Source organism: Passer montanus, unplaced genomic scaffold (assembly GCF_014805655.1).
Source record: "Passer montanus isolate IOZ18808 unplaced genomic scaffold, ASM1480565v1 scaffold32, whole genome shotgun sequence".
Classification (NCBI taxonomy): Eukaryota; Metazoa; Chordata; class Aves; order Passeriformes; family Passeridae; genus Passer; species Passer montanus.
Genome location: NW_024367930.1, coordinates 5,701,644 through 5,728,668, shown reverse-complemented (window position 1 = coordinate 5,728,668; position 27,025 = coordinate 5,701,644). Strand labels below are relative to the sequence as shown.

General features: G+C 36.7%; 1 protein-coding gene across 50 annotated transcripts in view; it reads left to right on the top strand.

Annotated features, from left to right (window-relative positions):
• CLASP2 (cytoplasmic linker associated protein 2) overlaps positions 1-27,025 on the top strand; it is a 147,117-nt gene that overhangs the window by 68,750 nt on the left and 51,342 nt on the right. For 39 of the 50 annotated variants that reach the window (XM_039715289.1, XM_039715291.1, XM_039715293.1 and 36 more), the window contains 11 exons: positions 4,849-4,928; positions 10,454-10,546; positions 11,239-11,384; positions 12,889-13,024; positions 16,141-16,211; positions 17,735-17,794; positions 18,917-18,994; positions 19,552-19,719; positions 22,313-22,368; positions 23,489-23,659; positions 26,914-26,937. In XM_039715289.1, the coding sequence (XP_039571223.1) occupies positions 4,849-4,928; positions 10,454-10,546; positions 11,239-11,384; positions 12,889-13,024; positions 16,141-16,211; positions 17,735-17,794; positions 18,917-18,994; positions 19,552-19,719; positions 22,313-22,368; positions 23,489-23,659; positions 26,914-26,937 (1,083 nt within the window). The remainder of the gene's footprint in view (positions 1-4,848; positions 4,929-10,453; positions 10,547-11,238; positions 11,385-12,888; positions 13,025-16,140; positions 16,212-17,734; positions 17,795-18,916; positions 18,995-19,551; positions 19,720-22,312; positions 22,369-23,488; positions 23,660-26,913; positions 26,938-27,025) is intronic. The other 11 variants (XM_039715288.1, XM_039715287.1, XM_039715279.1 and 8 more) reach the window with 1 other exon arrangement.

Sequence of the window (27,025 nt, the reverse complement as noted above, 5' to 3'; positions counted from 1 at the left end):
CATCTTTTGCTTCAGTCCCTGATAGATAAGAAATGAAGTTTTTGAATTAGCTGGGACAAAGGCATAACATTTTGTTGTCTTTCAGAAAAAAAAAAATGTACTCCCCATCATTTTACTGTAGATATCTTCTTAGGTAAGATAGTTATTGCCTACAGTTAGAGATTTCTGAGGGATAAAAGACATCTGAGTATCCCTTTCAGAGTTTACTAATGTTAAATTGTGATGCATGTTGTATCAGAAAATAGTTAATTTTTTTAGGGAAACGTTTTGAAAAAAGGGTTTAGGAACAAAAGTGAAACAGAGTTTCAGAGTATTTGGTGCTCCTAAGTTTCTACGCCTGAAATTCCCTTTTTTCACAGGGAAATTTTTTGTTGTGAAATTTTTGTCAAAAGACTTATGAAAGTCGAATAAAACAATTTTACTTACAAAGGCCTGCTACCAAATAAAAATGGAGTAAATTTTTTTTTGTACTTCTAGACCAGCACTTGTGTACTTTATTTAACAGTTCGGCATGCTTTGAATAAGCAGTTCTCTTTTTCAAAACAGGAATACAAGTCCAAAATCACATTCAGCATCTTTCTTTTTTCATATTGTTTTGTCATCCCATGATGTACAGATTTGTAGATAATACTGGGGAGAGCATCAAGGCAGTAGAGCAAGTGAATATTCCAAAGCTGTGATATACTGGAAGTATTTCAAGTGTTTTAGTCTGAAGAGGGGAAGAACGCAACCACAGGAATTAACTCCTGGGTGAAAAAATTGATTTCACAAAAGGCTGGGTAATTCCCTTGCTTGCATACAATACCCTGTCTGGTGTTGAGTTATTCTCAGTGCTGAACTCAGCCTTATGACTGGAATAAACCTTCTTCCAAAAAAAGACTCCTAGGGCCTTACAAAGTGTTAGAAACCTTTACGTTCAACTTATGAAAGTGTCATCTCTGTTAGCAGTCTGCAGGAAGTGAGGGATTTTTTTTTTTTGCCTCTATTTCCAGACTCACTGAACTTCAGTTTAAAAACAAAACAAACCTGAAGAGACCTACACAAAAAAGAGAAACCTATCAAAGCTCCCCACCACTCCACTATAAAACCAAGAAGGGGCTTCAGGTGCTGTGATATGCTTCCATTTCAAGTCTGTCTGTTTTGTATATTCTCACCAGCTTCCTGAGGTGGAACTGAGGCTTCTAGGGCTCTCCAACTGGAAGGCTTGTCTAATTGCCAGTTCTGTCTAACTGGAAGGCTTGAAGGATAAGAAAAAGTAAAGGTTAGGAATGAAAACTAAAAAACAATGTAGATAATGTCTTGTGTGTATTTTTATTCCTCTCCATGAGAGAATTTTTTCTTCTGGGTTGCAGCTGAAAAAAAGTTCAGTTGGATTCAAGTCCAACAACAGGGTAATATAATTACCCAGCTGATGAGGCTCTGAATTTTAGCTGTGTGCTGAGCACTTAAAGATGTTAAAAATGCAGTGGGGTTAAAGCCCCCTAGAATTGTTTATAGTGTTCTTGCCTTTAGGAATGCAGTAGCTGAACTTGTCCCTATTTGGTCAGAGGACTGTGTGTTCTGTGGGGAGCCTTGAACATGCACTGTTCAGTGGAAGGAATTAATACTAGAGAGACATATAAGAAATTTGTAATCACAAGCTTGGTCTGAGAAGGTAAGGAACAAAACAGCTTATATGTGTGCTCTGTCAGATACGTCCGTTTGGGGTCTGGAGGCAGCACTGTCTGAATTGAGAATTTAGTAAAGCTCTGGTGTTGCTTTTGTGGAGGACAGTCAAGCCTTACAAAAGCATGAGAGATCCTTTGAAGGCATCTGCATGTGTATGACTGCTATGTATCTTGTTAGCACAGTAAAATACTTTCTCCTGAATTGGGAAACAGCAGGTGGAGTTCTGTCATTTTTTGATTGTCTCTACAGAAACAGTGACTTGGTAAACAGAATTGGTAAAAATACTTGGAGAGATTGGAAGGGGAAGGGAAAAATTGAGCAGTAGATTTCCTCTTTAGGCAGTGTAGACTTGTGACTTCTATACTATATGAAGGGAAGTTACTTAATACTTTGTTCTGGTATGCACATGCCATCGTGCAGTTGAAGAGAAAGATCAGTGAAATAGAAATGAAATGTGGTTTACAGATAAGTTTGAACCGCATATTTTTTTTTTTACCAATCAACGAGGTAATGAAACAACTTTTGAGAGTATTAAGTTAAAAAAAAATTGTTTTTATATGTGAGTTAATTGTTGAAACTCAGGAAGATGGAAAGTTCTCTGTGTCTGGGCTATGTCAAATGGATTTTAAATAATAGTCTGTCCCTCCTCTTTCTCTTTTTAAAGTAAAAAATTCTCATTCCTTGGATAAAGGATTTTCCCTTACTGCTCAGGATGAATTACCAAATGATGTTTAGGTGCTAGAAGTACCTGTCATGTAACACATGCTGTTTCCTAATTTTAAAAGTGATACTTTAAGGCAGACTGAAGGTGACAGCTTCTACTTACTTAGCAAGGGCAACTTCATCTTCTTTTAATCTTTATGGTGTACAGCAGTGAACTAGAAATACTTGAAACCCAAACAGTTTTCTATATTTTTGTGTTTATGGCCTATAGGTGTCAATTTGTAATGCTTCTGTAGTTTATTCCCTAGGAAAAAAAAAAAATTAGGTAAGTAAAGGATGGGAATGCAAAGTACTTTTTTCCCCTGTGTTAGCATAGGTGTTTCTGTATTTTTGTAACTGAATAATAATGCTTTTTATAACCTTACTTACTTAATAGAACTTTTATAACCTTACTTTTCTAAAGTAGGTATTGTATATTGACTGTTTTGCTTCTATGAGACTTTCTTAAATGTCAGAGTATTTGTGGACAAACAAATGAGGTTATAATCTGAGCATCTAAGTAGCTGTTTGTACCACCTACTTTAACCTGGTGCCTCTGGGCCAAATTACTTCTTTCAAGATGTCTCTCCACAAAATTCTGCTCTGACAAGGATAGTCTCCCTTTGAAGAGCTGTACAAGTTTGTGTGGCAGAAGGGTGTGTTCTGGTTGTAAATGAATCTTTCTTCATTTTTTTTAGCTGGTCACATAGTCATTAACTTTATGGAAGGGTCTGTTCTCTCTACTCTGGAAGAAGAAGAAATAGGTGGTTATAATTTCTTTTTTCTCTTCCGTCTGCCACTGGTAATTGTGACAGATGGTGTTGGAGATACACACGTTGAAATGTATTGTATACAGCATCTCTTTACAGCATCCCTGAGCTAAGGCACTCAAAATCTGTTAGATGTTCCTATATCATACTGCAGGTACTGTGTCCAGATTTTGTGGTTTTACACTAATGAGCCACAAAGATATGTAAGAGATCTTTGTTCTGCGCAGCAGTTTTGAGATCTAGTAAGTTTGCCACCAAACTTGTAGTAGTAGTGCACCCTTGTGCTTCCAAACTGCACATGTATGCAAACACAACAGACCTCATTTCCTTCACTAGAATTAAGAGATGAGGGACTGTAAACCATGGTTCTTAGAGTGCAGCCACCAAAAATTTGATTCATCAAGAATTCCTAGTTTTTTGTTCTGGTTGACCATTCAGCCTCTTAAATGCTTTTTCTTTATGGTTTTTATTTGTTCTGTAGTTTGTAAAATATGTGTCTTCTGTGTGTGATGCCTCCATTTCATTCTACCAGTTAGGGAGGACATTCTGCCATCTCTCCTGTAGGCCTCACTCTGAAAGAGGCACTTGTTCCCAAATACTCATTTGCTATGACAGATTATGTTTTTCCTTTCAGAAAGGAAATGTTCAACTGGACTCATTCCATGTGGTTAATATGTTTTGTTGTATTACCTTCCTGATGCAATTATTGAAGATAACTAAGGATTCTGACAAGCTTCACCTTGTACTTGGAGTTCTAGACTTGTAACATAGCCTAGATTTGATGACCTTGTTCTTTGATTTGATAGCAAACTTGAGCTCATTTCTTTAATAAAGGAGGCTTTCCTGATAACCTGAGTTCTTGCAGGAAAGTAAAATCTAGACATTGTTTTCAAATAGTTTTCTTGCTTAGAGTTGTCTTAGCTTCTAAGACAAGATATTAATGAAATTTGCAAGGTATACCAGGGTGAAACCAGCAGGCATATACCTGTCAGTATTCTTCCCTGGTCCTTCTGCTGGGTGTCTTTGGCTGTCATGTGAGAATAGTTCCATCATGAGTGGTCTGAAAACAAGGTCACTGAAGTTCAGATTTTGCTCCAGTGTAAATGGTCCTCTCTGTGTCTTTTCTTTCATGGTTGAAATTCTTGTAACCTTAAGACTAAGAAATGTACCTCACACTTCTTAGCTCCACATGAGAATAGTGAAAAAGACACAAATCAACCTCCAGACTTTTGGGGTTGATTACTTAAGGCACATATGTAAAGATGAAAATTCATCTTGGGGCATTCCATTTGGTGATGAATAGCTTTTGCTCTGGTAAATAATTTTAAATTTGGGGCTTTATTTTAGAACATTTTTATTGTCAGGGTGCAGGTCTTAGAATTGAATGCAAACAGCTACTAGAGGATTGTTATACAAAACATGTTTCCAGTTAGACACAAAAATAAAAATTATGATGCCATTAAATTTGTCAAATTGGAAATTACTTGGTCAACAAAAGGTCATTTTTTTTCTTGTGGTGAAGTGAGAGTTCAAGGTCTTGTGATTCTACACATGATGCACAATTCTACACAAATTCTACAAAAATTCTACAACATTTTTGTAAGATATATTAAATGTTTGAAAGTAAATATGGTGAAAGACAATTGTAAGAGGTTTAAAACCCTGATGTATGTTATATCCTGTTTAACAGTATTTTGTGTTTATTTAGGTTCCTCTAAAGAAGGAGGAGCTGGGGCTGTGGATGAGGATGATTTTATTAAGGCATTTACAGATGTTCCTACTGTACAGGTAAGATGCTATGTATATTCATGTTTGTCTTCAGAAATGTGTTATTTGCAATAATAGGTTAACCTGCTTTTAAAATTTACATAATTTTACATTGTTCTAAGCAAGCATCATTACTTTTCCCTCTTTCTGACCTTAGAGTCTCCATGGAAAGCTCTTTATATTTTCCCAGAACTTACCAAAGAAAGTGCCACCTTTTCTTTACTGTCCTGCTAATTATTATCATATTGTGTTTTGGCTAAAATGCCTTATTGCTTTTCTCAAACTTTTCAGAGAACTAGTGAAAATAATTGGATGTTTAATAAGAAGAAAATTAACATGATGTTGGGAAAGTTTAGGGCTATAATTTCAAGGCATAATCAAGTTATAATAATATAGGTAAATAATTTAAATAGCAAGAATTGTATTTTCAAATTTGCCTGAATTGTAATGATGTGTGTCTGGTATACATGTCCTATAGTAATAGTTTAAAAATATTAATCTAGTGCCTTATTGTCATACTAATGAACTTGTTGGATTCTGAATTCTTAATTAAAAGATCGGATTTGAATTTCTATTCTTTTAGTGTGGGAATTGCGAACTTGTTGGATTCTGAATTCTTAATTAAAAGATGGGTTTGAATTTGTATTCTTTTAGTGTGGGAATTGCATGTATTCGATACTTTCACATAGTTGAGTCATTTAATATGTGTGTAGCATACAAGGGCTGTTTTGAATAAGTTTTCTGTGAGCAGCTGAGGTGTGGAACACAATCAAAATCTCAGTAAGCCATAGTTCCCAAATGACAGAAGGATTTTGTAAGACTCCCCTTTCTTGATGTCTGCTTTCGTTCTATTTTTATATCATAAGCATAGTTATTTGTTAGATCTGCTTCTGCAGGCACCAGTACTGTCTGCTTTCATGAGGGAGCACTCAGTCTTCATGATCCCTGTCACATCAAGGAAGTCTTTGTCTAACACTAAGAGCTTTATGTATCTTTGCCTCTTCAGACTGTGTTAAGAATTCTTTGGAAGATAAAAACATGCTGCTCTTAATATCACATCAAGGAAGTCTTTGTCTAACACTAAGAGCTTTATGTATCTTTGCCTCTTTGTGTTAAGAATTCTTTGGAGGATAAAAACATGCTGCTCTTAATAGTGTTTATCTGTGTTATGTTGAACAGAGCCATGTTCCACAGAACAGAGAACTTGGAGATGCTTGGAGTTCAGTGCAGTCCCAAGCACAGAGTCCCATACAGTGTTCTCTAGTTACTCAGGCTGGTTGGTAACACTGCAGGAGCAAAACTAGGGTGATCACAGGCCATAGACCAACACATGTTATTTTCTCTCTGACTGGCAAGTGGCCTAGGAAGACAGGTCATTCTCTAATCTGCAGGAGATAGAGGAGAAAGACATTTGTGTTTAGTAATCTCCCTCAAGCTGAGGTAAGGAAGCAGGAGACAAATGTGTAGCTGACTCCAAAATTACCTACTTGTTTCATGGATGAGCATGCAAGAAAAAGAACAGGATTTGTTGTTTGTTTGGTTTTTTTAGTGTCCTTAGGAATAATAACTTCCTGGCCAACTTCATGCTTCTGGTTGTGGACAGTCTCTGATCTTTGAGAAAAAGAAAACCGAAGCAGATTTCACGTTCTGTAACCATGTTAATTACTAAGGAAGTGGGAAATGTCTCTGTTAGACTTGTGAATAACGAATGTTTATGAGATGTAGTTTACCAAATTATCATAAAAGCAAAAGACAGCATGAGATGAGAGAGTCGTTTAGATGTTACTGGGCCCATTCCTGTGTCTCTTCTGTTTTCATTACATTTATAGGTTTGAGTAGTGGCTTCAATGAAAGTAAGAAAGGAAAAGCAGATTAAATTCTGGATCAAGATTAAGTGCATTTAAATTAATCAAATAAATTGAGGTTACTTACAGTGTGGGTATGTTTTAAATCATCCTTAAAAGTCTCCAGTGGTAGATCTGACTTTCCAGTAAGCTGTTCATATGACTGCTCATCTCTTTTTTAGGAATGTCATATTGTTTACTTGTACCCAGTTTTTAAATCCCCATATTGAAAATACTTTCCATCTGTATAGTTATTATTCTTACTTGTGTTTGAGCTTTTAATTTTTCTGTCTTTGATGTTACAGTTGCCTTTAATGAGGTGTGTTTATGTTGCCCTCTAATGGATAGCAGCAGTTTATGAAGATGGGTGATTTTTAGATGTAGTCTGATGGATATGTATGCCAAAATGTACTGTATTTTGTGCCCTCATATTCAAGGTTACAACCATACTGTTTTTACAACTTAAGCCATTGCTGAAACAGAAGAAAATTCTGTGTTCGGGTTATTAGGAGTAACTCCTGTTAATAGCTAAAATTTGTTTGAAAACAAGTTCAGTTCTTTTTATAAAGTCTGATGTGGGAGCTTGTGAGCAAAAAATGCATTACATCATTGGCTGGACACATAATTTCATCTTTGCCTCCTAAAAGTGTAATTAATTGAGGGCAGGGAGAAAAGAAATTATTAAAATACTGTCTTTTATTCCTGTGATGTTAAGGTAGGCATGTACAACCTTGAAAGTATGGGATTTTTCAGTGGGATTATGGTTTTCATTTCATGACAAAATAAAATTATACCACTTGTTATATTACACTGCAATACCAGTTTGAATATTCCTAATTCCTGTTCTGTTTGTGCTGGGTAATTAAAGAAAAAATTCAGTTCTTTGCCTGGAAATGCTAATAGGGTAGGCATTAACCCGTTGTACAGCTTGCTTCTGTTTGCCTGGTGCCCAGCAAGTTTCAGTCTTGGAGCAGTAACTATACTGTACAACATGGTCTCTTATGACAGAGGCTGACAACAAAAAGGCATATTTTCAGGACGCAAGTTTCATTCCTGGAGCAGTAACTATACTGTACAACATGGTCTCTTATGACACAATGGCTGACAACAAAGAAGGCATATTTTCAGGATTGACTTAATGAAACAGCTTGCATAAAGTTTTTGTCCATTGGCTAGGACTTCAGACTGAGATTTGAGTGTGCATTGAACAGCCCTCAGTTAGATGCCACCAAGAGACATTACCCTGGTTCCCTTCTTGTTGCACCTCGCTTTATGATAAATTAACAGAGAAATGCTAAGTTGGCAGAGAACTCTTGCCTCTCCTCTTTTAGGATGAGCTTTCTGTGTATTAAAGGTCTGAACTGAGCAGGAGACAGGTCAAAGAGAGTTATGGTAAAGGGAGATTCTGAGGAGGTTGAATCATGTCATGAATTCTGATGGCATGAAGTGTCACTGTAATATGAAACTGCATCTTGAGTTAACTAGTCCTTTACACTTTCAAAGAAAAATAAAAATTTTCTTTCAGAATGGAAATCAATTTTGATAAAAATGCTTACTTAGACACATGTAATACTTCTTTTTTAAGAGTACTGTACTTACAGAATTAGTGTTAGAATAAACTAGGGTTGTTCAACAGCTATTAATAGGCTACCAGTATACACAAATAAATAGTGATACAGAACTCATGTTCAGTTTTGTGGGTGGTGGAGTAGAAAGTTCTTACACATGGACCCAATTTTGTTAATTTTAAGTAAGTTATACATCAGATGTTTAGTGATTTTCAGTGAAGGAAACAGTAATCATGAGGAATAGCTTTCAGGTTTTTATGGATGCAGTCATGTCTCCTGTATAGAAGTGCAAAGCTGCTGCCACAGTGTATCCTGGAAGAGCTCACACAGCTCCATGGTAATAAAAATCTCACTTTGCTTGGTAAAGTATATTCAGAAATTGTTTTCCACCTTAGAGTGAAGCTGGTCTGGGTGTACTAATTAATCTGTTTCTGAAAAGGTTCCTACCCTGTTTATTCTGGAAATCCAGTATGAAGGTGTTTTAGAGCTGTGATGTCTTACACCTCCTCCATATTCCAGCATCAAATATGCATACCTCCATAACCATATTCTGTTGGAAAAAGAGTAGATGTCAATAGAGTTAAGATTCCATATCTTTTGTAAGTTAAATTAACTTGATGTTCTCAGGAAACTGGAAAACTAGACTGTATTTGGAATAACCCTTACAGTAATTTGAAAATGCTTGGGAAATTAAGGTATTTTAAAGAAAATAATCATTCAGCATAACTGCAGAACAGAAGAAAGACTTTGCATCATTTTAGCAGTAAGATCAAAGATGCATATGCACATGCTAGAAGAGTGTGTCCAAGAGACACAGCTCTTAACCAATTCCTACAAAACAAGGTGTCCTAACCACTGGCCCTTGTTTCCTCTGTGTGCTCTTGCACATACAAAAATCATGTCTTAAATAACGAGGGAGCATCAGGCCCTGCTGTTTAGGTGCTCCATAAGTTATCATGTTGGTGTCCAGCTTTCACTGTAGAAAGGTGTGAGTTTCTTTGGAGTCCTGACCCATATCTGCCAGCCCTGTGTCTTGAAGGTGTCTCAGGTGGTGTGAAGAGCTTGTGTCTGGGCCAGTGAGTTTTACCTAACGTGGTTATGTAAAAAAACTTCTGATCCAAAAAACTGGAAATGTTTAGCTGAAGATACTTAAAAAAAAAAAATCCTGGCCAGATTAAATTTCTGTTTAGCAATTTGCTTCATATTCTCTTAAACTTGTTCTCAATCAGAAGGGAAAAGAACTTTAAATTTTGTGTATGCAGTGGAAGCACAAAAAAGCATCCTTTGAGTTATGCCCAGGAAAATAAAAGGGAAATCAGTTAATTTTAAAATAACATTTTTTCCCAAGTAGGTTTTTTATTCCTTTCTTCTTTAAAAGTCTGTTCTTTTGCATTTACAGTTAATAAAGACATTAATTAATTTCTAAACAAATAGTGACTGTTGCATGATTAGATTGCTTGGGCTTCAGTATTGGGGGTCTTACTGTATAGTATTAATTCTGACTAGAGGTGGCTCCTTATATTTATTTACTGACTGTATAAGTTAATAAATGTTTGTGTTAAAGTAGCAATACATAGAGAAGCTATGGACGCCTTTTAATTTAGTTTTTCAGACAAATTTTAATTTTAATGTTCTCACAACCCACTTAGTTCCCCTGAGACTCCCAGCTCCAAAAGAGTTGCAATGAGTTAAAATGTTGGTTGAGTTTCATTATAAGAGTATGAAACTGAAACTGAGTTTCAGTAGTATTGCAGCAGATTGTCTAAAAGCTCCTCTTGAATTATTTATTTTTTTTTTAAGTGGAGTTAATGAAATTGTGGGTGTGATTAGCTCATCACAAAGGTGAAGGGTAAAGTCTTTGTGATGAGGTAAAGGAAAGGAAAATGCTGAAAGGGAAAGGCTGCTTCTTCAGCCTTTTTTTCATGAATATTCATTACTCAATGATATCCTTACAGATTTATCTTAAAATGCCCATTTATAACTCTTACACAGATCTCTGGAACTTTGGGGGTCAGATTTGTGGGATTAGAATCATATTTTCACTCTTCTCAAGCTATTTTTCTTCATCACATTACCTGGGATATTAACAATATGAACTTCCTGATTTTTTTTTTCTTCATTTTTTATACTTCAGATCTATTCTAGTCGAGAACTTGAAGAAACGTTGAACAAAATCAGGGAAATTCTGTCAGATGACAAACATGATTGGGATCAGCGAACTAATGCGGTAAACTTTTTATCTGATTTCAGGCTTGGGTGGGTGTATTTCATAAAGCACAGACAGCCAGGTATTTTTAGATGTTTTTTTTTTCCAAACTCATTGCACTCCGTGTAATGGAAGAAATTTTCATTTTAATTTTTGCACCCTGAATTTCTGTATACAAAGTAAGTTTGAGTATTTTTTTAAGTCTAAAATGCATTTTTGCTGACATTTAAGTGGAAGCCTTTCTAAAAGCCATCACAGATGTTTAAGTTTGGCATTTATGCAAAGTTGCATACTCTACAGGTTAACTGCTAGCATTATTATCTCTTGTTATGAGATATTAATAGCTATTAAATATCTGTTAGTAGCCATGAAATAGCTATTAATAGCTATGAAAAGTTCCACTTACAGAGTTAAAATTTTTGTTTGTATGTACCATTTATATTTTTTATTCGAGTTTATGACATCTTAATGTTTATAAACAGGGATGTGAATGGAATTATGTGTTTGTGTAATTGTAGTCTGGATTCTGAGATTTTTTTACGTCTAGAGCTTAATATAAATTTTTTACAGTTCTTTTTAATTACTGCCATAGATTTTGAAAATTTTGATTTAAAGACATACCAACATCTATTGCATAGTGAAGCTGTTCCTTTTTCTTTTGTTTTGAAATGCACATTGGCAGTGTCCTAACCCAACCGCGTTGATTTTTTTAGCTGAAGAAGGTTCGGTCCTTGCTCGTTGCTGGAGCTGCACAGTACGATGGGTTTTTCCAGCACTTACGACTGTTGGATGGTGCTTTCAAGCTGTCAGCCAAGGATCTCAGATCCCAGGTGGTTAGAGAAGCCTGCATTACTGTAGCGTAAGTACAGTTCGAGTGCCTTTGTGCACCTTGCTAGATGTTACTGTGGGGTTGGCTTAGAGGTGCTTTATCAGTGTTCCAGGAGAGATTCTCTTGTTGGACTGCTGTACTCTGTGACTGATACTCAGGTCAGGATCTGAAGCCACAGAGGAAAAGATATGCTTAAAGGAATTTGTTCTCTGGTGGGGTACACGTAGTTGATAATCCTATAATGAATTGTATGTGAATAACCAGTTACCATCCTTGCAAAGTCATCATTAGTGCAGGTTAATACAAACTGCTGTGAATGATATTGGGGACTTATCTTAGGATCACTTATGTTCAGGTGATTGGTACAGCACTTCACTGGAACTGCTTGTTGAGACAGTGTGAATAGCTCTGTAGTAATTTGAACACAGAGCATTTTGCTGAGGTAATACCTCTCATGGAATCATGGAATGGGTTTGGGTTTGAAGGGACCTTAAAGATCATCTAGTTCCAGCCCCATTGGCAGTGCAGGAACACCTTGCACAGGACCAGGTTGTTCAAAGCCCCATCCAGCCTAGCACTGAACACTTCCAGGGTTGTCTCTGGGCAAGAGACAGATGATGGTGATAATTTTAGAAATTGTGGCTAAACTGAAATAAAATCTTCACCATTATCATCTTGTGGACTCCTTTAAATTCAAATTTAAAGGAGAGGAAGAGAGTAGTCTTTCCCATTTCTGTGTTTTCTGTGACTTTTTTTATCCTCTGGAAAGACATCAGTGTAACCACTGATTTTCAGTGGCCATCTGAAACAGGACCACCATAGAGTTCACCTTTGCTGTTCTGGTCTGCTGTTTGAACACACCAAGAGGAAATGTTGAAGCATACAACTGCCCTTTCAAGGAAGTTTGGACTTTGAGAAAATTGTAATAAGGTTTCCTAACATGAAGTCAGGAGCAGTCTAAAAGTACTCTGCAAATGTTCTCATGCAGGCCTAACAACCTGGAATTTTCCCTGATCCCTAAAATTTTAATATATTTGATGTGTAATTTGCTGCTGGCTACAAATCCTCTTTATATAGTCTTCCTGCACAAAAGAAGCATTTGTTGTCACCTATGGACAGTTAAATTACTGTCTGTGGCATGTGTTTTTGTATTTGTTAAAACTGAAAACGTAACCTTTAAAAGACAAGGAGTCAAATTTTATGGTTGGCTGATTGTGGTGAGTTCAGTAGTTTTGCCTGTATTCAAAAGGGAAAAAAATCTCAATAATTTGTTTAAAATTTTAGATTTATACATCTCAAAGTCTGTTAAAAAGCAGAAATGCAATGATACTTTTTGTGGACATGAAAATTTAGGCTTTCCAGTTTGTAGTACTTGTTTTTCATTATGAAACAAAGTTATTCACATTTAGTTTCTTAGTGTGCCTGGAAATCGTGAAATTGAGAAATTCTGTTGTTTGGAAAGATGAATCTTTAAAATCTACATGAACTTTGTTATTTTCAGACTAAGAAATTAATTCAGGTTTCTTCTAAACAGCCACCTTTCAACTGTTCTGGGAAACAAGTTTGACCATGGAGCTGAAGCAATTGTGCCTACTCTTTTTAACCTGGTCCCCAACAGCGCCAAAGTGATGGCAACCTCTGGGTGTGCAGCCATCAGGTTCATCATTCGGGTAGGTGTTCCAATCTCACTTCACCTGCTAGGAATTTTCAGGTGGTGGCTCTTGGCAGAGATAACAGCTACACTGAAATATAGGTTTTTAAATCGTTCTTTAAAGGAGGAGTAATGGGTGAACAAATACTACATATCATTGAAACCAATTGGTAGCATTGTCACAGTAAAGATGGAAGAATAGTTGTGAAAAGATAGTCTGTTTTGTGTTTTGGGGATTTTTTTTTTTTATGTGTTAATTGAAAAAAAAGACCAAGTGTGTTTCAAAGGGTAACTGCTTTTAACTGCCTTCTTGGAAAATACAAAGTTAAGCTAGTAGCTAAGAAACTGGTGAGAATTTAAATAGCGCAAACAAGAAAACAAAGGTCTTTCTTTCTACATATGCACTCCCCCCCAAAAAAAATTTGGAACTATGGAAGAGGCTACACATGCCTGGATCAGTTCAGAAAGAGCAAGTTCATGAAAGAAAAATCCAATAGAGACGAGAATTTTTAAATTCCAGAACTTTCTAAGCTGAGTCCCCAAATCTATAACATATGGAATAGAGGAGTGCTCTATCCTAGCTGTTTTCTACTGAATGTTCTTTCAGCATCTACTGATTGGTGTCTCAGACAAGATAGTTAGAGCTTTGGGACTTGTACTGATATTTTTGTGTTTCACATGAAGTGGGAGATTGCCTGTAGTCTCTACATTAGAAGTTGTGGTGTTCTTAATGCCAAGCAGTTACTGCAATTTACTATGATCTCATCAGTGGTTTTAATTGTGTAAGTTGTTGGAAAACCTAAGAGGTTTCATCACTTACACATTTTTTTGCCATCTTCAGTATGGTTTGGAATGTACTTGCTTTGTCTCTCTGTGCCCCTGAGAATGTGCTCTGAGACCTTTGCATGGATGACCTTTGTATCAGCACTTGGGCTAAGACAAAATCGCTTGGTATTTTTTCCCCAGACTTTTACACTCCACTGTGAAATGGCACAGACTTGAGAGGGAAGGAATACACCTTACACACGGTTAATTAAAGTTGTAAGAGAACAATACCATTTGCCACAGTAGTGTAAGACAAGCTCAGGCATGTAAGAAATTATAAACATTCACCAAGTACATTACATTGGCATTATTGGTTCAGTTCATTTGAAGACAAACTTATACATCAGCTATAGTTGCCCTGATTTTGTTTAAATTTCTGTTCTTCTTAGCTGTGACTTTTAACATAGTGGATTTGAAGCATAAAAACAAGAAAATCCTGTCCACAGTGTTCAAATACCCAACTAATAAATGGCATATAATAAACTAATAAATGGCATATTTTTAGCAGAAAATTGACGTTTCAGAATTAAATATCAAAAAGAAGTGCAGTCTCATGCCTGTTTGGGCTTCTGTCCTTTGGACTAAATAACTATTGGTCAGGGGTCTTTGATCAATTGAATATTTAGAACCCAAGCTACTGCAGTTTTTGGAGTCAGTGTTTACTCAAAAACTCCCAGCAGCATCCAGTGACAGCCAGTTCAGATTCTGGTGCTTTACTGTGTAATTGCTGTAGAGTGAGTCTGCATAAAAACAGGGAGGCTGTATTATACCAGTGATCTTGAAGAACTTCATTTCATCGTTGTGTCTTCATTGGATTTCATATTTCTTCTCCAGGAAGTTCTTACACTGCAGTCTGATTTCTCTTTACCAACTCTTAGTACATCAGGAAGCCAGTTAAGGAAAACGTGGGGGGGCAAGAAGGGAATCATGGTGGGATGGCATGGTGGCAGAAATCATTCTCAAGAGGAGGGATTCAGATTTGTCAACAGATCTTCAAGGTGGTTTGCAAGGAAGCACGTATCATTACATCCTCAAAGGAGCAGCAGATGAAGTATGACATGTTAAAAACAGACTGAAAGCAAGCCTGAAGCTTTGATTCCTTTGCAAAATGCTTTCTAGAAATTACAACATCAATAGCTCCAAACAGCTTGAATGTACAGGTTTCTCCATCTGTAAAAAACTTCATTTTTACCCCTGATTTGCTCATTGTCCCTTTCTGGAAGTCATATACCTCTTTTCAATTTGCAATCTATACAAAGCACAAACAAACCCCTTAAAACTGTGTTTAAAAGTATATCAGGACAAACAAATGTAACTGTTAGGCTCTTCCAGAATTTTTGATTAATTCCTTCCTAATCCTAAAATTGGCAGTACTCTGTGAGCTGATGATTATCTCTGCTTTTTTTGTGATTTGTGTGTTTATATCCTGCAGCTGTGATACATGAGAGAGTAAGAATTTTTCAGTGCTGAACTTCTGAAGATCTTGGATTTTTTAAAATTAACCTACTCTTTCACACTGTATTGGGGACTGTTTACTGTAGGTATCTAATTAAGAAAGTACTCAAGAAATTATCTGAAAATAGATTTGTTGAATCACATTACTCTTACTTGAAATTAAAGTGGTTATGCTTTGTGTCTACAGTTAGTTAAGAAAAGCTGAAGTAAGGCAGCTTTAATTCTGAATTCTGTAATGCATTTGGATTGAATGTAGTTTATCTTAGGCATAGTTTAATAGTTTTCTTCTCCTATCAGGTGTTTCCATATAGATTGTATATATAAGCTTGTTTATATGTCAATGCTTTTATTACTGTGTTGACATATTTTGAATTAAAGGACATTTGATCCTTGTGGTACTAATCATACAGATCCTTGTAAGAATGTCTGTATTTTCATATTCATTGATGCACTTTTTGTTCTATAACCCTGACTTTTAAGACAACTATGTCTATTACTTTTTTTGTTTCCTGTGGGAAAACTAAAATAGCATCAGCTTTCAACTCATTTGAGGAGACAGCTACATTTGAACTTCTTATATTACTTTTGACAGCAAAATATTGCATATCATGATGTTATTGTTGATGGCATTGGAAGTGGTTTTTACTTGACCTTTTGGAAGAAACTAACTTTAATCAACTGACATGCTAACAGCAGTCTTTCATTTAATAGTATTTTATGACTTAGTTTTGGTAAGCAGTGTAAATTATTGCAGTTTTTATTATGGTGTTAATTCTGTTTGTATTAATAAGTACAGTACAAATTCAGGATTCAGGAATACTTTTCTCATTAACTGCTTTGTCCTTTTTTTGGCAGCATACTCATGTGCCACGACTCATACCTTTAATAACAAGCAACTGTACCTCAAAATCAGTTGCAGTTAGAAGGTGAGTACATTATAAATGAAAATTATCAAAGCTATTGCTTTTTAAATTATGATTATCATATGTTGAAAATTTACACATTAGAAGATTTGTGGCCATACTGCTGAACACACAAAACTGTTAGCCAGTAAACTGCAAACTGTAGAAATTAATTTCAGCCTTGAGACAGAGGCAGCTACCTTAGGACACAAAGCATCCATGTGTTGTGATGTTCAACAGCTCAGCTACATCTCCAGCATGTTGCTTTCTCTGAGAGCATGATGCTTGAACACGTGGATTGGCTTTTGAGAAGATGAATTGGTTTTTGACAGTGTCATTTTCTGCACCGAATCACACAAAAGCAGTTAATGCTGTTTCTGGACCGACACTAGTCCTGGAAAGGATGTCACTGTATGTGAGCAGGAAACAACTTGAGCATCTTTGAGTCTAAGCTGCTTTTGCATCCAAAGCAAGTGTTATCTCAATCCAGATTGTACTCACCTGCCACAACTTCTGGTTTGACTGCTAAACAATTGACAGGGCTTCAGTCCCTGCACATGCTGTGCCTTTACTGAGGAATATTGGACTGTAGGTGGCTTTGGTACTGCAGTTCACAATCCAGTGAGCATCAGCGAAGGCGTTGTCTCCATACTGCTTTCATTCTTTTGGAAAAACAACAAAACACTAGATCGGTTGTAATAGTGAAAAGCATTGCAGGGTTTCTTGCCATGCCTTGCCAATGTCCAAATGATTTGGGCAGAATAAAAACCAACTTTGTCCCTCCAGAACAGGTCCAAAAATGCCGAATCACCAGAAAAAGAGAGAGTTTCAGGCTGTCAGGCTCACTACATGTTTGAAAATAATCTATACCTCCCTAATCTGTGTCAGTTTGATTTTTCATTGGGATCTAGCTTCAGACATAATTTTTAAAAGTATGCCTTTAGCTAATGACAGTTTGCTAAATTGTCAAGATTCCCAAATGAATAATGAATACAAGATAGACATCTTCATTAGTACAGTGCCAGAAAAATTTTTGCAGTGCTTTCTGTATGCAGAGCCCTCTGCTAATGGTCTCATGTTTTCCTTTATGCTACATACTCACAGTAGTGACAGATGGAAGGATGGGAATAGTGTTTAGGACAGAAGTATACTGCTGTAGAAATCCTATATTGTGTCTTTAATTTTTTATTTTTTTTAATATTAGGATTTTATACTCTGTACAATTTTTTCAACTTCATTAATTTATGTCTGTTGTTTTGGGACTAATACAGTTAACATGGGGTATGTGTAATAACATGATTTGAACAACACATTGTTAATTGAACCATGTCTATTATTTTGAAGTTTAAGATTAGTTAGCCTGCATGTTTGCTTAATATACAGAACATTTTAACTTTCCAATAAGGTGACCAATGCCCTTATTTAACAGATAAATATACTTTTATTTCATTTATTTCCCTCACGGGAAGAGAGTAAAGTTAGTGTTTATTCCACAAGCACATTAGAGAAATGAGTATTTAATTATGACTTTGGCTCTGTGTTTTTAGGCGCTCCTTTGAATTTTTAGACCTGTTATTACAAGAGTGGCAAACGCATTCACTGGAAAGGTATGGGCCAGTATACTTTTTTCCCTAAAATAAACTGCTAATGTAATTTAAGACAGAAATATTGCTGTTGAATCCTTTAATTGGATTATGTTGTTCAGTGTTGGCCAGCCTTTCTGGCATAGACAGCCTTTCTAGCACAGCAGGTCATGCGGCTCATTCAGGTGCCAGGGGGAAGGAGAGCTGTATGTTCCAGCCTTGGCTTCCTGTGGCCTCCTCTCCTTACCCTCTGCCTCTCCTATCCTGCGTGTGAGCAATGCATATACAGGTAAGCATCTGTCTTCTCCTGGCAGGAGGAAATCTGTGTATTTGCTGTGAAAGAGGGCAAGTGGGCTTAGGCTGGAGGACTTTTTGTGCTAATGAGTAAGGGCATGTTGTGGCTTCTCCAGATAGATGGGAAAACAGCACGTGCATTAGTTCTGCAGGTTGGTCGCTGTAAACACAGGGTAGGAGCCAAGAGAATAAAGGGCATCCAGAAAGGCTCCGAAGAATTCATCCAGCTCTTTCCAGTCACATTGCTGCTTCCCCTGGGTTCTCCTGAGAAGGGGAGTAATGGGGGAAACATTTATGCCCAAGTGTCTAAACAAACCCACAAAACCTGCCACCTCTCCCCCACCCCCCAAATAGCAAACCTCCTACCCAAAAGTTACCTTGAATTAAAACTTGTTTGTCTTCACAAATTTGTGTTCTGATGGGTACTTTGCTGTTCACTGAACTTGCATTCAGGTTTAAAATGTATATTCCAAAAGCTTTCAGAGCTGAAAGAAAACTTACGGTTTTAATTTTTCCCCTTTTCCTACTACTGATATAACAGTGGAAATAGTTTTTCCATTTCAGGAAGGCAGGTGTCTTTAAAAAAGGTATTTTAAAATAACTTTTTAAGTATGATAGGTGGGTGTATGTCAGAAGTAGATTAAAATCCTTTTAGATTGAAGGAGTAAGCTGACCTAAACCTTTGCAGAGGTACAGTTATGTCATCAGTGTGCTTAAGTGTTTGTTTAGTGCATATTTTGGAAAGAACTAGCATTGCAGCTGTTTTTTACTTGGTGAAATGTTAATGAAAGCGTAAAGTTACTGCTTAGAATTTGGAGTAGCAAAATAGCATGAAGAATGTCTTTCTTCTAGGCATGCAGCTGTCTTGGTTGAAACAATCAAGAAGGGTATTCATGATGCTGATGCAGAAGCAAGAGTGGAGGCAAGAAAGTGAGTTTTGATTAATTTTGCTCTGAAAAATTGCATGTGCTGAATGAGAGGTAGAAGGCTCTAATGCATGGTGAGCTGCTATCCATGGCTGAAGAAGATACAAACAAGTTTGTTTGAAAACTGATGTTTCTGTCCTGAATTGCTACCCAGTTTCTTTTGCAAAAGACATTCTCAAAGCCAAGTCAGTCAATGCAGTTGTGCAGCATTTGATGATTCCACTGAAAGAAGAGTTAGAAAGGTTGATGTTGCTGCATAATCATTCTGCTCCCATTAATTAATTCTTTAAAAAAACTGCAGCACTTTGACTAGTGAGAAGGCCAGAAAACAATTCCTTTTGCTTCCCCATACAACTGGTAAGTGAATGTGAGACATTCAGAGGATAGACATAAGCTATTTTGAAAAGATTAGTTCAGTCGCTGTAGCTGACTTGATGAGCATTGCTGTGTGCTTTACATACTCTCAGTTCCTTTCACTCCTATCCGTGTAATCTTTATTTGCTGACTCCACTTTTTAAAGAAAATATTGAGCATTTACCTGTGGTTATTCTTTTTTTGTAGGGCTTATCTGGGTCTTAGAAATCACTTTCCTAGTGAAGCTGAGACTCTGTACAATTCTCTGGAGCCACCCTATCAAAGAAGCCTTCAGACCTATTTGAAGAATTCTGGCAGTATAGCATCTCTCCCTCAGTCAGACAGGTCATCCTCCAGCTCACAGGAGAGCCTCAAGTAAGGGTCACTTCACTGTTTCTGAGCCAAGAAACAAATGCAGTTTCTCAAAAGCAAATTATCCAGATTCCTGTTGAGAACAGCAAAGCTGCAGTTATATTTTGTGACTTCTATTTTTTTTTTAATAAAAATTTCTTCTCTGGTGTTTTGCTATGTGACAGTGTTACCCCAGCAAGGTGCAAAGTACAGACAGTCTTTAACTGGATATAGGATGCTGTATTCATACATTCATTTCTTAATTGCTGCTTTAAACACCAAAATATCTTCAAGGTTCCTGTTGACGTCCGTGATGTGCTGAATAGGTCTAGGAAAGCTATAATGGTGTAATTCCTTTTTCATCTCTTTTCACTGGCAAGCATGAAAAAGGAGCATCAACAGTGAGTGAGATTCGTTGGAGATTGGTTTGGGTTTTTTTTCCTCCTGTCTTCACAGTACTAAAATATGTATTAGCAGTATTTCATAGCTCTGCCACTTACTACAGGGTGGGTCTGTGCTGCAGTCAGTGATGTATTAAAATGCATAGACAGTCTTGAGCTGAATAAATTAAGGTTTTCTTAGGTACCAATAATAAAATAAATAAACTGGCTTTTTAGCAGAAATATGAAGTAGTATGTGGTGATTTTTGCCTTTAAATGCTAGGAAGCTTCCTCAAAGTATTTCAGCCTTTTAGTATTTCAGATCTTCATTATCAAAACCAGAGAGCTTTTCTGCTCACTTGTTATTTGAAGGCAAAGACTGCTTCTCACGCAGTGGAATTCACTTTTGTTTTCTTTTTTTTTTTCTTTTTTTTTGGCTAATGCCTGAAATACCAGAGGTTTACCTTATCTTTCCTATGATACTTGTAATTATAAAAAATAGTTTTAAAATAATTGTCTGTGATGCAAGCAATTGACAGCACTTCATTTTCTGCAAATGTTTATTCAAAGATTAAATATTCTTGTTTAAATTAATCTGTGTTTCCATCTGAAAATAAAAGTGCTGTTAATGAGTTACTGGTAATACACTGTTAAAAACTAAATTTCAGGGAAATTAGAATCTTAAAATACTCTTAAATCTTGAAATGTTGCTTCCCATGCTATGTGAGTGCTACAGTACAGGAAGTGAGGGGTAAAATAAGAAATGAACAGAAGAGGTGATGATATTGGAAATTAATGAAATTTTAATTGATTTATTACAAACTTTGTATTCAGATGGATGTTTGTTACCCAAAATGTTATTTCTGGCTTTTAGTATAGTGGTTGCTGAATTCCCCCTGTATAGGCTAAATTAGGATATATGGGTATGATTTCCTAGAAGTCAGATCCTCTGTGATTTTTGACCTTCTGAACTTACATCTCATAGAGATCATTAATCCAGAATTATTTTAGAGAAGATGGAGGAATGAGAGAGAAATGTGGTGACTTTTGTCTACCTGTATGAAACTGTGTCCATAAAATGTCTATTGCAATAGACTGTGGCGGCTGTCTGAGTTGTAAGGTCAGGAGCTCTGCCTCAGCCTCCTCACCTTACTTGAGGCAAAGTGCCTTCAAAACACTAGTTAGTCATGTCAGAAAAGCAGGTTTATTCAGAATAAGCTGCAAACACATGTTCTTCTGTGAGGATTTAGGTTATGGTGCTGACCTCTATATTACTGCTGAGTACCTGAGCTAATAACTGGGGTAAATACACGGTATGAGGCATCTCTTTTCTCTATACTTTCAGGTTCAAAATTAAAGGAATTATTTTTACTGAAGCTGAGACGCTGACTCAGCTTGAAATTTGACTGTTGATGAAATACTTGACTATTTCATCAAATACAATCTTTCCCCGTCAGATATTTAACCAATTAATATGCTATTGTGTTTACTTCTACCAGTCCTTTTCATTTCCCTGGTCTCTCCAGCTGCATTTTACCCTTCCAAACAGGCCAAAGGATGGGCTCACAATTAAACTTGACCAGACTGGAAGATTGCGGTTCAGTAACTACTTGTTTTTGTGGTAGGAAGGAAATTAAGACAAAACATAGAGAAAAAGATATGGGATTTTTCTCCTTTTATAAGTTATGAGAGTCTCTACATTCCAACTGGGGAAATGGAGTCTAGCTGCTTGGAAGCATCAGCATTTCCTTTTTTAATTTATAACTTAATTCTTGAGACATCTGGGACTGGAGGAGGCTTATGAGTTGGACACCTGTTTTTCTTGTTACTGCAGACACCACTTCACATAATGTCTTTCACAAATAAAGTTTTTTGTGTAGCTCCCACTGTTCTTGTTTGATGGCTGATGTGTAAGATCAGCCCTGTGGTTAAAACCTTGTGCTGACCCCCTTAAATCTTTCTGTGACCTAGTCTGGGATGCCTGAACTTTGTTAGCAAAGTGTGCCTGTCGGTAGCTGAAGGATTAGTGCTTTGTGATAAGGATGTAGTTTTGTAAAATATAAGGGAAAAGATAATTCTGGTTATCTTATAATTTTCTATTTCATATATTTATCTATGAAATATGCTGAGGAGGTTGAAGGGGAGAAAATAACAGAATTTTAATTTTTTTGCTATCTTTTATTTTTGACTTTTGCATCTCATACATGAGACTTACTGGATTTATTGACTTTTTTCAGTCGGCCTCTGTCATCTAAATGGTCTGCAGCCAGCCCAGCAAGTCTTGCAGGCAGAGGTAAAGTGGTGGTAATATAGTGCAATGCCTAGTTGTTGTTCTTCATGTTCCTTGAATTAAAAGTTCTAAATGCAGCTTAAAAATTGACTGTATCAGCATTTACCCTGTTTCCTAGATAAATAATGGTATGTGTCACTACAAACTGTACCTGGAGCTCAGATTGCCTCACACTGACTTCACAGTTCATGTTGTTTCACTTATAAGACATAATTCATTATGAATTGTGAATTCAGTGATCCTCTCTCCTGGAGTTTTGTTATGGAACAGTCATTCTCAAAGAAACAAAACATTATTCTTTGGTCTGTTCATGGTTAGGTTCATGGCAATTAGAAATTAGACTCACTGTCTCTTTCATCTGTTCCCACGTAACTGTTGCTCTTTCTAAATAAATAAAGAACAACAGCCAAATGGTATATTTGTAATTCAAAGAGCTTAATTATGTGTTTAGTTTTAGGAATTTAATAACTTCAGTGTCTTTTCCCATAATGTCTTAGTAACTAACTCTTTGGGAGTAAATCATTGAGCAGCTTTTTGCAAATGGAGTGTAATTAAAAATGGATACTGAAACTGATAAGGAGAGTCAATTTAGAAGACCTAAAACAGTGGTTAAAATTAAGCAAATAGTTAAAAATGCAGTAAATTATAGGAAGTGAATCCGAAAATACTAAAGATTAGACCCTAAAACATTTCAGAGTACGCATTCATTTAGCTGAAGTGTGGGAATATTTTCTTCCTTCAGTATCTCAAGGAGGGATGTGAATTTTCTTACATTTGTGAATCATTCAATGATGTAATAAATCACACGAAGGTTCAGAATTATGTCATTTATGCTAGGGTGGGAACAGACAGTTTGCACTGAATAATGCTAAAATTTCATGCTGAATGAAGAGAAATACTGCTGTCACACAAACTGTTTCTATATGCAGTTCATGGCAAGACCAGGTCTAGTTTGCTTTATAGTCTCAGTAATTGTTGGTTTAATACTAGTTTAACCTTTTTTACATAGTTTTTCATGCTTTCTTACAAGTACAGTGCAGTAGTAGATGATGTTGCCTTCTCAAATATAATTCATTTTATTAAATATCAACTCTCTTTCCCCCTCCCCTCCCTTTTGTGGTAGTTGCAGGCAGCAGCAAGGTTGTCCCAGGCCCAGGCACCCTGCAGAGGTCTCGCAGTGACATTGATGTGAACGCTGCCGCGGGCGCCAAGGCCCGCCATGCTGCTGGACAGACAGCTGGAGCTGGGCGCCTCTCAGCAGCCGGGCTGCCCCCAGGGTCCTACTCCTCCCTAGGTAAGGGGAGCACCTCTGCACTGCTCTGATTGGTCTTTGTGATTTTCTTGATCAAAAAGTTACAGTGCAGTACTCCTGTATTTGAAAACCAGTCATCGTTGTTTGTAGCACTGCAAAAGAGCAGGTGTTCTGAAGTAAGTCACAAACTTTCCTACGTGATTTATTTTTCTTGTGCTGGAAGAATGCCAGTGCAAAGAGTGTGTCCATACTATGGTCGCTGAATGTCTTAATCTAGAATTAAGTGTTGGAAGGAGTGGTACCTTTACATAACAGCATGTGGTGGTCATGCCTTTTTTTGTTCATAAAAATAGCAGGGAAATGAGTGTGAGAGCTCTTAATTGTCCATTTTTCTTAGCTCTTCTGGTATTCTACAAGAGTGCTAAAGAGATACCCTGGCAGTCAGAGTGGCTTCCTCATGAAATAGACAAGTGTTTTACACAATAACTTACTACATTGAGTTCATAATTTCTTCCTAAGGACATTGATGGACCTGTGTGTATGCTTTACCTAGCTGAAGGTCTCCATTGATATTTGCTGTTAGACATACAAAGTGTTACAAGTCATAAGAGTACAGAAAAGAATTTGATAATTGTAATGGTGGTGGTGTAGGTGCTAGATCATCCACTAAGTGGCAACGGTAAAGGACTATGAACATATTTTTGTTCTAAATTTTTAGCTTATCCATGTTGTAGATATAACAGTGGGGGAAAAAGAGGTCCATTGTTCACAAAACAGTTTTTTTATTCTCAGCTTCTGTGCCAGCTAGACCACCAAGGAGAGACATGTTCTAATGTTAGTATGTCTGTAAATGGTCACAAGAGACAAACTGTACAGTTCTTATTTGCATTGTGTTTGTGTAGGTGTTGGCCTACACACGTGTAGGCTGTGGTTTGCGAAGGTGTTCGTTGTGCTTTTTAAAATCAGAAGTTAAAAGCTACGTAAAATGAGTTGATTCTTTTTGTCATAAGGGCCCTCTTGAATTGCTGTAAACGACATTGATTTTAGTGTTAATTTAAAGAGTGAGCAATCCTGAACTAAAAGGAATACTTGGTACTTGGAATAGAAGTTTTGGATGTGGGCTCCCTCTGGTGCCCACAGAGCGGGCAGCAGAACCTGCTGGGTCGCAGGTGGACACCGCATGAGGCTGCTTGGTGGAGGGGATACACCAGTGGTTCCTCAGGGAAATTATGGATGTCCCATCCCTGATAGGGTTCAACACTAGGCTTCGAGCAAACCACTCCATGGAAGGTGTTCCTGTCCACAGTAAGGGGGTTGGAACACCTTTAAGGTCCCTTCCAACTCAAACTGTTCTATAAGTCTGGAACTGTGAGTTCCTCCCAACTCAGTGCCTAAAATCGTGAAATATGTGGGATGATAATTTTCCAAGATCATGCTTAATGTGTTTTGATGTGCAACAAACATATTTTGAACCTCATACAAAGCTGGAATTCAGAGAAGTAAAAGTGGCGCAGAGCATGGTGACAGAGGGAAACAAAAAGTCAAATGGAAAACTAAGAGAGATATTTTGCTCTGTTAAGGTCTTCTTTATGCTGTTCAAATGAAGGGACTTTGTCTTCATACTTTTCACAGAAAATTATCTCTTGATTGGCGTATTGGTTTGCTTTTACAAGTTTTAAAACAATATCTGATTCATGCCAAGAATTTTGTAAGCAAGGTTAGAGAAGGGCACAGAGGTTTCACAGAGTGAAGTAAGCAATGGTGGATTTAGCAGGAAAGTAACAGAAATAGCTTATTTACTTCATTGATTGGATGAGTGGGGATTGGCGGAGAAGAAAAATAAGCAATAAATCCAGATCCTCCTTGTTTGAAGGATTTGAGTTGCTGGAAAGCTTTACCTTGCTAGCAGCTGCAGGCACTTGGGAGAACAGTGTGATGTCATTTGAAATGGCAAAATACTGGCAAAGTGCAGTGAAAGTCAAATCCTAGTGCAGACAGTGAAAGGGCAGTGGTAGTCAAGGAGACCAAGGTTTGTTTGCAGTCACGTAAAAGCAAATGCTTCACTGATCTTGGCTCAGTCTCTTAACAGTTTTTTTACTGTAGTAAGGTAATTTGAAGGATACATATCATGTAGACAGTGTGACTGTTGTTTGTTTTGGATTAGCTTCAAAATATTGTTTACTCTTCGTTTTCAAAAGGTAACATTTAAATGAATGGAGTGCAAATCCAAGCTAGTGCCATGTTTCAGATAATGGGCTAATTTGTAAAGTTCTTTCTTCTGTTCATTTTAAAGGATTTGTTTATAGTGGCCCAAATATGGAAAGTCAAATGACAGAACTATCTAGCTAATGTTGACCATGGTCCATAAAGGCTTAGGCAATGTTACTTTATTTCTGTAATGCTTTCCACTGCCTTTAGGTGTTGCAGTCAATACCAAAATAAATGACATTGTGTCCTATTTTCAGCCTGGCTTGCAGAGAAACATCCACCTTTTGCTTACTCAGCTACCAGATTTAAAGCCTCAGAAGGCCAGAAGTTTATAAGCATAGTAATCCATAATTGTGTTCACCCATCTCTTCCCTTTTCATTATTAATACAAGAACTCTTGCTTATTTACAATTTATTAAAAGACTATGTTATAAGCAGAAGGATACTCTCTAGTTATTTTAAATGTTGACTATCTTTGATGTCCTTAAGTATTAATGCCGTTGTTGAGGAGGCTTGAGCTGTAATTATATGTGTCTCGTGCTAAATATTTTAATTTTGATTGTTACTGTCAGAATATTTATGCCCTACCTTCCAGCTGAACTGGTAAATATTTAATGCTTTTAAAAGAGAGTGAAACTGTCTCTTATTTGTCCTCTGTCTTCATTGTGCTACTTTTTTCCCCTCCTGTCCCTTACCCCAGGTGGGGCTTCATGCTCAGAAGCAAATTTCATAAGAAATACAAATATGTGGTTCAGTAATGATATAAATATGTACTGACGCTTCAGTAACTGTTTAGACCAAGAACGAAACCATTTATAAATGTTTGTGAGGGTTTTCTCAAATTTAGGAAATAGAGAATCAACATCACTTTGCAGGGTACTTGTACTCTGTTTTGTAATTTTGTACCTTGCAATGAGCAAAACCAGCTTTGCTTAAGGTAGCTTATACATGCATTAATTAGATAAACATGTCTGCTGTATTTAATATTAATGTATTTTCCTCAATTAATGTTTTATGACTCTGCTGTGAACACCTTTATTCTAACACACTAAGTTTTCCATGTTTCTTTGCCTGCTTTTTCAACAAAGAGGATACTTCTGACAAGATGGATGGTAAGAAATTATTTAGTCTGTCCTCTAATTCTATTAAATATCTAATAAAGTGTCTTTGATGTAAAAGTATTGATGTTTAATGTATTTG